Raw genomic sequence first — 12831 nt, forward strand, 5'->3', positions numbered from 1 at the left:
ATTGTTGTGGTTTTCTCTGCATCATTGTATGGTCTTTACTAGGGATTGGTATCAAGAGTAATTAAATTCCTTAAAATTCCCTTAAAATAGTCCGTTTTGCCTTTGTCTATGGGTCACACTTATTGTTTGCACTTGCTGAAATCAACTGATTTTGGTACCTGTGTCAGAGAAGGAAAATAGTGGCACAGTCTACAGCATGGATATAGGCATTTTATTTATATTCTATTCTATACACAAAAAGACCAGAGCGCGATGCTAAAGTGCAAATTGCATGCAGGACAGAAACAACAGCATTATGCTGGTAGCACAACTTTGGCTCTTTGCAAGCACTTGCACAGACAGCATGCTAATGCTAAGCTAGCCAAGAACCCAGGGTAAAAACTGAGTGAATGCTCACACCAGCCCGGCAGCCAGACCCTAAACTTCAACAGGTAACAAACCGATGAGCAGCCAGGCTTTGTTTCTACCTGTTCATTGTTCTACAGTAGAATCACCATGGCGATCGATTTAAAGTCTCTTTGCGATGGTTTTCATCTTTGCTTTGTGTTCATACCTAAATACTAAGTGAAAGATCCTGTGTGTCCTGATTAGGATAGGGATTTGTGTTGGTGCATGGGACTGTAGCCTATAGGCTTATATTGTTAAATTGTAATGATGAGACAATGTGTTTAAAGTCATTTTATAGAGAAACAGGAAAATAATAAAATGAGTAGTAAAACAAATTAGTTTTCCCCCTTGGGAGTAATTAAGTAAAGTACTGCATTACTTTTAAGAAAAGTGTGTAATACATTACTTTTTTGAATAACGACCCCAAAAAGGCATTTCCAAAAAAATGCCTGCCTTTCCATGCTTCAAGACATTTGTTTTCTCTTTACAAACCTTGACCAAGAATGAAGAGGCGGACAGTCATGTTGACAAAGACCCAGGAGTATCCCAGGAACTGCACGAGGTTGTACATGAACAAGTAGCTTTTCTTCAGACCCAGGTATGCTGTGGAAACAAGAGAGAAAATGACTAAAATCAACTAATCTGCAGAATTTAATCTAAAGGACAGCAAACACAGGTGATATAGGATATCTGAGTTTCAGGTTGTTTGGAGGTGAAGAACTCTGTGAAACTCACGGTCATTACGAACTCTTGACTCCACACTTATCTTGTTTAGCTTCTCCTCCTAAAAGAACAACAAATGAATTACAATTAGTCACATTTCTCATCAGTTCCAAAGCAGCTAGGTGATGAATTTAGTACGTTGAAAAGAAATGTATTTATTTTTTATTGGGAATGCAAAAAGTTATTGTGGCTCTGTAATTGATAGCTGTAGTACATGTTGATGGTGTGAATGTCCCAGAGAGTTCAAAACACGACTCCCTTAATTATAAAACACTTTTACAGATAAACACATTTCACTGGATAATCATATTAAATTTTAGCAGCATGTCCAGAACAACTGATTTAGTCTTTCAGCAGTCTTAATAGCCAAGTAGGAAGGAGCATTGACATGAAGTTTACGTTCAAATTACACATGTGCAAAGCTGAACCTTGCCAGATCACAATAAGTTATGTAATATTATGTGAGTTGGCTCTTGCATGCCTAACTTTGAAAAGGACCTGCCATAAAATGTAAAATGTCCCCCAAACAAAAATATTTTAATCCCCAAAACCTGTTTGCAACTACAAAGACTACATTTTCTAGTCCTTTGACTTCCCATCAGACACAGTGTTCATGTTAGCAACCAAAAGTCTTTTCTGTGGTACACATTTTACTCTCAGTCCTCAGGGTGAGTGGAATCATTGTCGTTTTGCCTTAGCCTGAAGCTCCATCTCAGCGTCCGACTCATCCAGCCATCGGTCGAAGTCTGGGGCCAGAAACAGAGGCTTTTTCTCCTGCAGCGTCAGCCGGTCCCACCAGCGCTCCTCCTTCTTCTTGATTTTGATGTCAACCTGACGCTCAGTGGATTTGTGCTTGATCTGGAAACAGAGTATTAAATCGAGCCTAAATAACATGACATTTTGTTTAACCTGTGTGTGTGTTGAAATAAAACCTACAGCTATTTGTTGGAAATTAAGTCAGTTTTTCAGTTAGTGTCCATGTCAAATTCACTCACACTAAAACTGGAGAATGACAGGAACATTATTAGCACAATGTCATAACCTTAGCAGGAAAAAACACCCCAATCAATTCTTGAAAACTTTCAAAAATGAGACAGCAGTACCTCGGGTCTAACAGGTTCCAGGAACTCCAACTTGAACTCGTATTCATTATCTCCCTTAGCTCCATGACCCTGTGCTGTGGTACAAGGTTTTTTTAAACAGTAAAGTAAGCAAAGTGAGTACAAATTTTATTTGTAGAGAACCTTTCACTAAAAAAATGCTAAAGCATTAAGACAAAAAGACAAAACTGTCTAAGTATATTGTGGTTATGCATCATTCTGTAGTTCATTCTTATTTAATCTTCATTTTCTTGTTCTTAAATGCACAAAAATGAAGTACCAACCTCTGAACTGAAGTGTGTTGTGTTCTTGCAGGTTGATATTGACATTCTGAAAAACACAAAAGCCGCCATCACAACCCGAAAGTGGACAAACCATTGAGGTAGAAATGATACATTAGGTACGGTGATATTCTCTGTTGAAAGAAAAAAGAATCCTCATATAGCCCACAACACAAATTTATAACAATACTTCAAATACTTCGCTCACACTACGATATTATTGTAATTTTTAACATTCTGTGATGCAAAAGTATTGCAAAACATTAACGTCATCATTTTTTTCCAACTTCAAATGATGTCCTCAAAGTTAAAACTTTGTCAATATCTGTTTTCAGTTCTTGTCACTAAAACATTCCATAAATGTTTCCATTAGATGGAGTCAGTCTGATGTTAGTGTGTGATTTAATGGGGTCCAGATGGTAAATACACGCAGTCTGTTTCAGAAATTAAATGTGATAGATCAGTGAAAACCACATATCTGTTGACTCATTCAGACTGACGAAAACATGCTGGCAGTTGATCTGCATTTACAAATCAGCCAAATAAATGTTTGCAAACCTTTGACGATCGATCTGAGGCTACGTTCACACTGCAGGTCTTAATGCTTAATTCCGATTTTTTGATCAAATCCGATTTTTTTGTCTGCTCGTTCACACTACAAATAAAATGCGACAGCAAACGCGCTCTAGTGTGAACGCTCAAAGCGGCCCGCATGCGCAAAAGAAGATGTCACACACAACGCGCTCTGTTTAGACCCAGAGCAAACAATATTGTTTGACTGATGGCCCTTAATATAAAGACTTCGGACTTCACGTTTCCCAATTTTTGCTTTAAGTTATTTTGTTATTTACATAATAATGTAGATAACCTAATAATTATCCTTATTGCTGTTTTAGAGAGGAGCGGTGCTTCAAAGGATAGTTGCAGATTTCTGTCAGAATCTGCAGATTATGCAGTACAAATAAAATGTTAACGTTTCTCCAACGTTGTCTTCCCAGCAGTTTCACTGGATGGCCAGGAAGCTTTCGGGATGTCTTATCGGGCGCTTCTCCGGCGCTGATAATTGGCATCTGTCTTGTGTCAGTGACGTAAAAGACAGATTTAATGCGACTTGACCGTTCATACAGCAGTCGCTTTCTGAAACATCGGATATGTATCGGATTCAGTACCACATACAAAAGTGACCCAGATCGGATTTGAAAATATCGGATTTGTGCCGTTCACACTGTCACACCATGATCGGATATGGGTCTCATAGGGTAAAAAAAAAAATCGGATTTGATGCGCTTTCACCTGCAGTGTGAACGTAGCCTGAGAGTGACTTGAGTTAGTCCTAGTCAGGCTGCAAGTCTTTTCAGAAAGGTTGCCTCCTGTCAATTACCTTGCGACCAAAAGTGATTGTCAGTGTGCAACACATTCAATCTCTGGGTAACCATTTAGTCACCACAAACTGCACGGGAGGTAGCTTGGTCAAGCTAAGTATATCCAGTGTTGGGTGCTTTTTCTGCCGAGTCAATTTGCTTGGCTAACATTATTTCTGCATTTTTCTGCATTTTCCTTCAGCCCTGGAAAAGACCAGACTTTTCTACCTCCACTGACTCTTACTGAAGATCAAATATTCAAACTACAGGTTTGTTTTAAGGACGAGCAACATCAGACTTTCACAATACAGTCAGATCAGGTTATGATGAAGAGCTAAACATAGCAGTACAATACTATACACAAAACTATGTTGCAATATGTTTTTGTTGAAAGTGGTGCAAAGTTGTTGATTCAAGTTTACGGCCACTTTAGAGGTGGTAATGTTGTACTATTGAGTTTTACAGCAGTTATTCTGAGTTGCTTATACTCGTGTGTGTAGGACAGGTGGTGTTCTCTGAGACTGTTTGAGTTTCCCTTCATTCATTTCCCTTCATCCTAAGAGCCGAAACAAGATCCAGAACAACCATTAAACATCATGCATCTTTTATAAGACATTTGTGCAGCAGATGGAGGATGAAGTCGAAGAAGCTACTGTTATAAACTCAGCCCATTAGACTGGATCCTTGTTTAGACACACGTGTTTACACTGGACACACACTAAAGTTATTCAGCAAATAATTAAAATATAGGGAGCTGTAAGCAAATGATGAACCAAATAAAGGTATCAGTGATGTCATCCTCTCAGATGGGCCGCTACAGTCAAAAATAGATAGAAAAGCATCTTATCAGTTGTTATACGACTTCCAAGAAACAAACTACAAGAAAGCTTTAAGTTCTTTTAAAAGCCTGGTTTAAAACCTTTTATCTGATTGGCATCTTTTAACTTTACTTATATAGTTTATTCACATTTTGTTATAATGTCTGATTCTTAGGAGGAGCACTGTGAACTGCAGTGCTGCTGAAAGTTGCTTTGTAAGTAATTTTTGCATTGCCAAGCTTATAGCAAATGGCACGGCCATGCGGCTGACATAATAAGTGAAGCACATCTACAAAAACAAGGAAGTCAAACTTTAGCTGACGTGATCCATTTTTGATATCTCTGAGTACAGTGGATGGTTTCATATTCTTTTAATAGACAACAAAGTTCTACAAAAGAAAAAGAAAAGAAAAAGAAGCTTTCCTTTGATGCTTTTGCTAAAGAATTTGTTAGAGATTGAAACACGGTGGGATGTACAGAAAATAACATTTTCACAACTTAGTGTGGTTTAGTGATTTTAAGGTGTCTTTTGGTCATATTTGTAGAGAAACTGAATAATTTTTGTGTTTTAGACTGTCCAATGAAATCTTACTTTGTAGGTGAGGGGAATTCAAATAGATATCATTATTATTATTTCCTTATCATTCACAGCCATAATCGGTAACAAAGAAATATTAGTTCTCTGAAACTCGGCTTTGTTTAAGCAAACATTAGAGGTGGAAAACTGCAAAGAGAGAAGCTACAAAACAAGGAAGTAACTCTAAAACACCAAATTCAACTGTCACTCTGGAGTCATTTCACTCAGTTATCACTAATGCATTTACCTTCTTTACAGAAAACTTCCTTACATTTTAGACCCCATTAGTGCTGAAGGACCTTGACCTCGAGAAGTATTAATCTTGCTTAAAAAATAATTATGCGCTTTTTTTTCTGAACACAGGAGAAGCGTGTATGAATTCTTCTGGTTGTCTGCTTTGTCATGCCAGCTGAAGTAAGTATTATCAGTCAATAAATCCATTTTACAACTGTGACGGTAGCTACGGCATCAGCTAACAGCCAGGCTGGCTAGCTGTGACCGCGACAAAGTCCGCTGTAGTACAGCCACAGCGAAGAAAGCTCCCGTTAAGTAACAGCAACACCCAGACCAGCAAGAAAATAAAAGCAAATTTAAACGGCGAGCCCGTCGGAGTGGAGGTTGAAACATTATATATGGAGTCAATGAGCTGAAAGCTGTCAGGCGGATGTTGGGGACTGTCCTACCTTGACATCGCTCAGTTCCACTCGGAGGTAAATCTCTCCGTGCCGCTGAGCCCAGTAAACATGAGGAGTCAGGATTTGCATGTTCACGATGTTTTGTTCTTTCTGATATCTACATACCTACCCGGCGAAGAATCTTTTTCTCAAACTGATTAACTGAAACCTTCATCTGACAGCCCGGAGGATGGACAGATGATGCAGGGTACTTCCGGGGGGAGGTCGCTCTCGGATTTCAAAATAAGAATTTTGAAAGGGCCGCCTTCAGAATAAAAGTCACCCTAAAAAACAACGAATAAATAAACGGATGAGAATGAATGGGTGGATGGAATGAATGAATAACTCAATGAATCTTTCATACACGTGCCCAGCCAGTGCCACACACAAAGACATTTGGATCTTTCGGTAGTCGTTTCACATTGCTTTAGGTGTGTTTAACCTAACTTTGAATGATTTTTTTAAGTACTTTATCCAAGCCTTTTGCATTTTATATTACTCTGAATTTTAACCAGCTGAAGAAAAAAAGTGTGACTTTATATAAGCATAAATGCAAACACCCATATAAAGAAGCCAGACTCTTTTACTCCCTGGCAGGAAAGTTGTGCTATAACTGAGACTGTTCCACAAGTGGCCACCCAGAGACTATAACAAGACCGCAAAAGACAGGTGATTAGATTTTCATATTCAACCATTATTAGAGCACTGCTTAAATTTTCCCACATTTCACTTCTTCTAGTTTAAAATGATCCAAACGTGAATAAGAGGGGTGCAGCTCCAGCATATTTCATAATCTGACAATTATTGTTAATCATGATATAACTTTTTTAAATGAACTTAAGGCTGCAGGATGACTCTTTTTGCAACTGTGAACAAGTTGATTGATGCAAAGAGCTCAGAAGCATCATGATTTGGGGAATCTTTTCTGTAGAAGAGGTTGGACTTGTTAAACCTTTTTTGCGCCACGGACCGGTTTATGCCCGACAATATTTTCACGGATAAATGCAACAAAATAAAACTAGTACCGGTACCAAAAAAAAAAAGAAGATTTATTCATAACACACGTGAAAAGACCCAGGAAAACCGAGTTAACGATAAAAACGATAACAAAATAACGCTGAAAACTGATAAAAACCCTGAAAACCATACATTTCACACCTGAGCCTCAACTCTCGCGGCCCGGTACCAAACGACTCACGGACAGGTACCGGTCCGAGGCCTGGGGGTTGGGGACCGCTGATTAAAGGACAGCAATGATGTTCATTATTTATAGAATAGAATAGAATAGAATAGAATACTTTTATTTGTCAATTTCTTCAAATGTACTTGCCATACAAAGGAATTGAAATTACGTTTCACACTGTCCCATGCGTAGACATTGACAACAATAAGGTGCAGATGCACAACAAAAACAGCCCTAACAATAAGGTAATAAATAGTAATATAATAATATAAATAAATATATAAATAATATAAATAGTGCTAAAAGAAATACTAAAAATATATAGCAGCAGGTGTGTGCAATTGCAATGCAGAGGTAGTTGTTTCCAGTCAGGAATGTTTTCCAGTTCTTGGTTCAGAGAGTGTTTCCTTGTTGGAGAGTGTGCGTGGGTGGGGGTGGGGGTGGGGGGGGGGGGGGGGGGGTAGAGTCCAATCTGTCTTCCTATACTTCTGCCAATCTGGTGATTCTACTGGCTGGGACCCGGGAGGGAAGAGAGTTCAGCAGTCTCACAGCCTGGTGGATGAAGCTGTTGGTGAGCCTGGTAGTGCGGGAGCGGAGACTTCTGTATCTCTTTCCAGAGGGCAGGAGGCTGAACAGACAGTGCGCGGGGTGGGTTGCATCGTTGACATCGTTGTTATTTATTTATTTATGTTTTTTTGCCTGTTCCGTTTGGTTCTTTTGCCATCAGAATTATTGTCTAAAGGCGAAGAAAGATGCCCAACGGATTTACTTTACCAAATGGACCATCCCAACCTTGCCGTAATGGTCCATTTGTTTCACCTTTTATTGTTTATTTTATTTTATTTTCACTTGCTAAATACGGGACAGACTTGGAGAAAGAGGGAAAGAAAAACAGCGGGGAAGAGGGACGGGGATAAAGGGCAGAAAACAAAAACCAACAAAATAAGCAGACAAAAAATACAAATATCAATCACCTGGATCACCTGTTGAGAAAGAAAAAAGAGAAAACAAGCAGAAGGGAAAAAAAGAGCAACACAATAAACAACATCACGATGATCTATGGGAATATAACAGTAAATACTAAATATTAAACATTATTGTGCAGCATGTAAGATCGACAGCGCACAGTGTGCTTTGAGGAAGGAGCCAAAAAGGGTGTAGTTTGTGTGTGTGAGCACCCGTGTGTACACCTGTGAGCATGAGCGTGCTTGTTTTTAAAAGGTTCCTTCATGTAATGATCTGCTAGAGGGTGTGGGGAGCCACAGCCCCGCCCTCCAGGGCATGAAGCAGGTATGGAGGAGATCAAAACTCCAGACATCCAGAGGCCCTCAGAACACAAGAGACCAAGGAAGACCAACAGAGGGGCAGCCGCGCCACTGTCCCAGAAAGAGCTGAGGAGAGCCCCAGCTGAGGGGTCACTCATCAGCCGTGGAGCAGAAGTCAGGGGGGGTTGCAGTGACGTGCCCGTGAGCTCCGCCGGCAGCCAGCTGTGCCTGAGTGACCAAGCCCCAGGCCAAGAGGCTGAGGGCACCCCACCCCTGAAGTGGCCCGAGCGAACCCCAAGCTCCAGGCCCCGACAAGCAGCCACCAAGGAGTGAGCCGGTGTGTACCTGGATGCGCACCCCGGACACAAAGAACCACCAACGCACCAATGTCTGAGGGCGTCTGCCACTGGCAGGGGGAGTGGTGGGGGGAGATAGCCTCCATACCTTGGAGGGCCTGAGATGTCCCTAGAGAGGTGGCGTCTGATACCCAACCTGACATATAGACACAGACATTCAGGCACACACAGATACAAACATCCATTCCCACCTTCATGCTCTCATATGCACTTACTCCACACTCAACCAACGTGGAGACAGACATAAAGAGACACGATCATACTCCCCAAGCGTACTCTACGAACCGGGTCTAGGTACCCTTGCCCCTGGAGGGGGGAACTGCACCCAGACCCAGGTAGTGTTACCCTTTTCCCTTGGGTGGAGAGAAGCAGACTGCCCCGACTCAGCAGCAGGGAGGCAGGGACGGCCAGCTCCTCCTCACAAACCCCCCTCTCCAGCAGGTCGCAGAGAACGGGGGTGTGTGAAGACTCCAAACCTCCCTCCGCCCACTCATATGTAGTGTTGATGTATGTGTGTTCTAAGGTGCATTTAAAACCCAGGAGGGCATGGACCTACCTGCCAGAGAGCAGCAGGTAAGTGCATAGCCCCTCCTGATAGCCCTCAATGTATACGTGTATTTAAAATTGAGAGGTGGGCAACAATGCCAGGGGTGAGGTTGTACACCCTGATGGTCTTTTGGATTCCGTGTATCGTGCCCACCCCCAAGGTCCTATATGTATGTGTTATGAGAGTGTGAGTAATGTGAATGTCTAAGTTGTGGGATAAAATTGAGGCACAGGCAGCTAGCTGGGGACAGAGGGGGGGATGCCTCCCCTGCACCCTGGTGGCACACCTTTACCCCAAGGCCCTGCATGTGTGGGTGATTGTGGTGGAGCGGGAAGAGGGAGGCAGCTGGAGATGGGGAGGGAAGGAAGGGAGGGGCAAGTGACCCCTCCCTGGGGCCAGCTCCCCCACTGACCCCAGTAGGCACCCCCATACTCTGCAACCCGCCAGGGAAATGGGGCCCAGGCCCATCCGGACCGGGGCCCAGTTCAGCAGCGCCGCCTGGCCCCACAGAGCCCGGGACAGCCCACCCGACCCCACAGAGAAAACTGCACCCACACCATCATCCACTCATCTTCCAGACTACACAAGACAATAGACTTCCAGGCTGAGATCTTCCTCCACCTCTCCTATATCTCTCCCTCCTGCAGAGTGAGTTCCTGAAGAGAGGAGACCTCCTGTAAGATGTAATAATGTTCATTAGAAGCTCCTTCACCATCACACTGCCCATTCCCTGCCAGCAGCTTTCAGTCAAAATTTGCAATAAAGCTTTGACGCTGACAGCACTGAAATTATGATATTAATAATGCTGGCCCAGAGGTCTGATCTGAATGGAAGAACTCTAGAAATGGATTAAGGTGGAGGAATGGGAGTAGGGTGGTACATAAGCTGTGTCCCAGACAGAGGGAATCCTTTGAAGGATGTAGCCTAGAAAAGCGTGGCCTGTGTAGGACGCGTGAATGGATGCAGACACTGAATTAGGACACAGCTATCAAAACAGAGCAATGGGAGAGACTACTGACATCCTGCAGGTGCATATGTGCAAAATCCATTCCATGAAAACAGCCTCCACACTTCCTACTGTGCTTTGAAACTTATGGCCATTAATAATTTCATATTTTGCTACAGTGGTTACTGATCAACATTTTTAATCACTTCTTTTTATAATGTCCCATGTAAATTACAGCCTCACCCATGCCATGTTATGATGCTAAAATGTGACACTGTGTCAATAGAAAATTGTACTTAGTAGTCAGTATAAACTTTTAATGATATAAGTTTGCATATGATAGAATACTGCATGATGACCTTTTGATGACTTAGACTGTTTTTCACTACAAGACTTGTTCAGTTCTCTTTTATAAGTTTCTTGCCACAGCGATAATAAGAGCTGAACAAGCAGTTTCACTCCCTACCAGGAAGAGGAGAGCTGAACACTCTTATCTTCACTCCCTAATAAAAAGAGGGGCCGCTTCCTTCAGAATCTCACACACACACACATACACATCAACATTCCTCTGTCTACGAACAGGCGTATTCACTATTGTATTACCTTTGTATATAAATAAAGACCAGAACAGTGGTAGAGCGCGAATCCCTGAGCCCCCACTCTCGGGTGCGAGCGCTCTGTGACTGCCCTTGCAAGTAAAAACTGCAGCATGTGTGTCTCCACTCTCTGGCTCTCAGCTGAAGAAGTGTCTTTAGAATACATCTCTTGACACACTGAAATGTAAACAATTGCAAGCTGTTCTGTAAAGATGATCTCTTGATAGACATGATGAGAAACCTGATATTTTGATGCTTATAATCAGTGTTGGTCAAGTTACTTGAAAAAAGTAATCAGTAACTAATTACTGATTACTTCCCCCCGAAAGTAATCCCGTTACTTTACTGATTACTTATTTTCAAAAGTAATTAGTTACTTTAAAAACATGATTTACAACTTGAATAGGTGATAAAGTGATAGATCTTTCAGCCCAATTCTACTTTCTGCCTAATTCATCATATGAAATGTAATCAAATGGAAAGCAATTCTCTTTTTAAAATTTGTTTTATTAGTTTTAATCTTTTAACTTTATGCATCAAGCAAAAATTAAATTATATGCAACATTCTCTGATTGGAAGAAATTTGTTTAACATTTAAACCTATTTTCTGCACATTCCCACACATAAAATAAAATAGGTTTTTGTCTTTACACTCAGTCTTTCAAATAAATGCAAGTAAAACACAGCAGAAAATAAATAAAATCAAAGACTGGGGGTCCTGTTGCTCTATTTTCACCTGTATAGCAGGAGTGGGGCAGGCAGAGGTTTGCCCTAGTGCAGGTGTGCTGCAGCGGTCAGTGGAAGAATCTGCGAGTTTGTCTGTCAATTTCCCATTCCCTGGTAGCGCACTCGGTGCTTGCTCAGAAGTTATGGATTTTTCACTGTAAAAAGACGTTTTCTTCCCACGCAGTGAACAGCAGACGCTAATGTTTTTGTCACTTTTTACGGAATCAAACTCAAAGTAAGGTCAGTACTTCCACGCTTTAAACGTTGCATGCTCATACTCTCTCCCACACTCGATATATTACCCATTGTTGATCTTCACACAGCTGTTGCCAGGAACGTTGCACTCGCTTATGTCATTGTCATGAGACACTCACAAAAAAATCACTGTTTTAGTAACGCATTAATGCAGCGCGCTTACGGGAAAGTAACGGTAATCTAATTACCTTTTTTGCAATAGTAATCCCTTACTTTACTCATTACTTGAAAAAAAGTAATCAGATTACGCATTATTGCCCATCCCTGCGTATAATAGATCACACAATTATGGGCACTAAGTTAGTGGCTCTTTTATCTACAAAACCATTATAACACAGTTATATAACAACAACCTTTTTTTTCTCTTACAGATCTAACTTTTTAGGTTTATCTACTGCCCTCCCTGACTTGGTTCTGACCACATCAGTGTTAACAGGTGTAGCAGGGATCACACTGGGTGTTTGAGGCTTCTGCAACACAGGCACATTAGCAGGTTCATGCACTGGTGAACTTAAAGGAATCGGTGCACGCGATTACGTCTCACAGTCCCTTGTGGTAACTCCACTGTGTAAGATCGTGGCGTAGAGTGATTTTGGATAACAGTGCCTGCAGTTTTGACATCAGTCACCCAAACCTGCTCTCCTGGGGACAGTCTGTATAAAGGTCTTGCGCGGTAGCGCCTGTTGAAGTTTGCCATGTCCATCATCCTCTTCTCCCCTTCCTTTCGAGTGAGCAGTGCGCAGTGTAGGCTCCAGCTGTGATGGAAGTATCTGCAGTGTGGTTCGCAGACGTCTGCCCATTAAAAGCTCTGCGGGGCTGTATCCGAACTGCAGTGGTGTAGCTCTATAGGCAAGAAGAGCTAGATAAGGATCAGCTGCTTTTTTCAGAAGATTTTTTACAGTCTGCACAGCACGTTCTGCTTCTCCATTACTTTACAGAAACTTGGGGCTGCTTGTGATGTGTTTAAAGCCGTACGCTGCTGCGAAGTCTGTATTATCAGACATGAGGACCTCTGGGATGACATGACGGGCAAAGA

At 41.7% G+C, this 12831-nt stretch overlaps 1 protein-coding gene across 1 annotated transcript in view; it reads right to left on the reverse strand.

Annotated features, from left to right (window-relative positions):
- The window catches only part of LOC147339467 (very-long-chain (3R)-3-hydroxyacyl-CoA dehydratase-like), a 20085-nt gene extending 13944 nt beyond the window's left edge, over positions 1–6141 (reverse strand). Inside the window, exons 1-6 of the mRNA XM_086294472.1 lie at positions 5931–6141; positions 2495–2540; positions 2214–2287; positions 1804–1968; positions 1123–1171; positions 880–990 (exon numbers count right to left, since the gene is read on the reverse strand). Coding sequence (XP_086150598.1) covers positions 880–990; positions 1123–1171; positions 1804–1968; positions 2214–2287; positions 2495–2540; positions 5931–6011 — 526 coding nt within the window. The 5' untranslated portion in view covers positions 6012–6141. The remainder of the gene's footprint in view (positions 1–879; positions 991–1122; positions 1172–1803; positions 1969–2213; positions 2288–2494; positions 2541–5930) is intronic.
- Positions 6142–12831: the final 6690 nt, after the last annotated feature.

This window comes from Aulonocara sp. 'chitande type north' Nkhata Bay, linkage group LG1 (assembly GCF_057382095.1).
Source record: "Aulonocara sp. 'chitande type north' Nkhata Bay isolate Kocher_YH1m ecotype deep benthic linkage group LG1, A_spYH_male_GT1.1, whole genome shotgun sequence".
NCBI classification, from domain to species: Eukaryota; Metazoa; Chordata; class Actinopteri; order Cichliformes; family Cichlidae; genus Aulonocara; species Aulonocara sp. 'chitande type north' Nkhata Bay.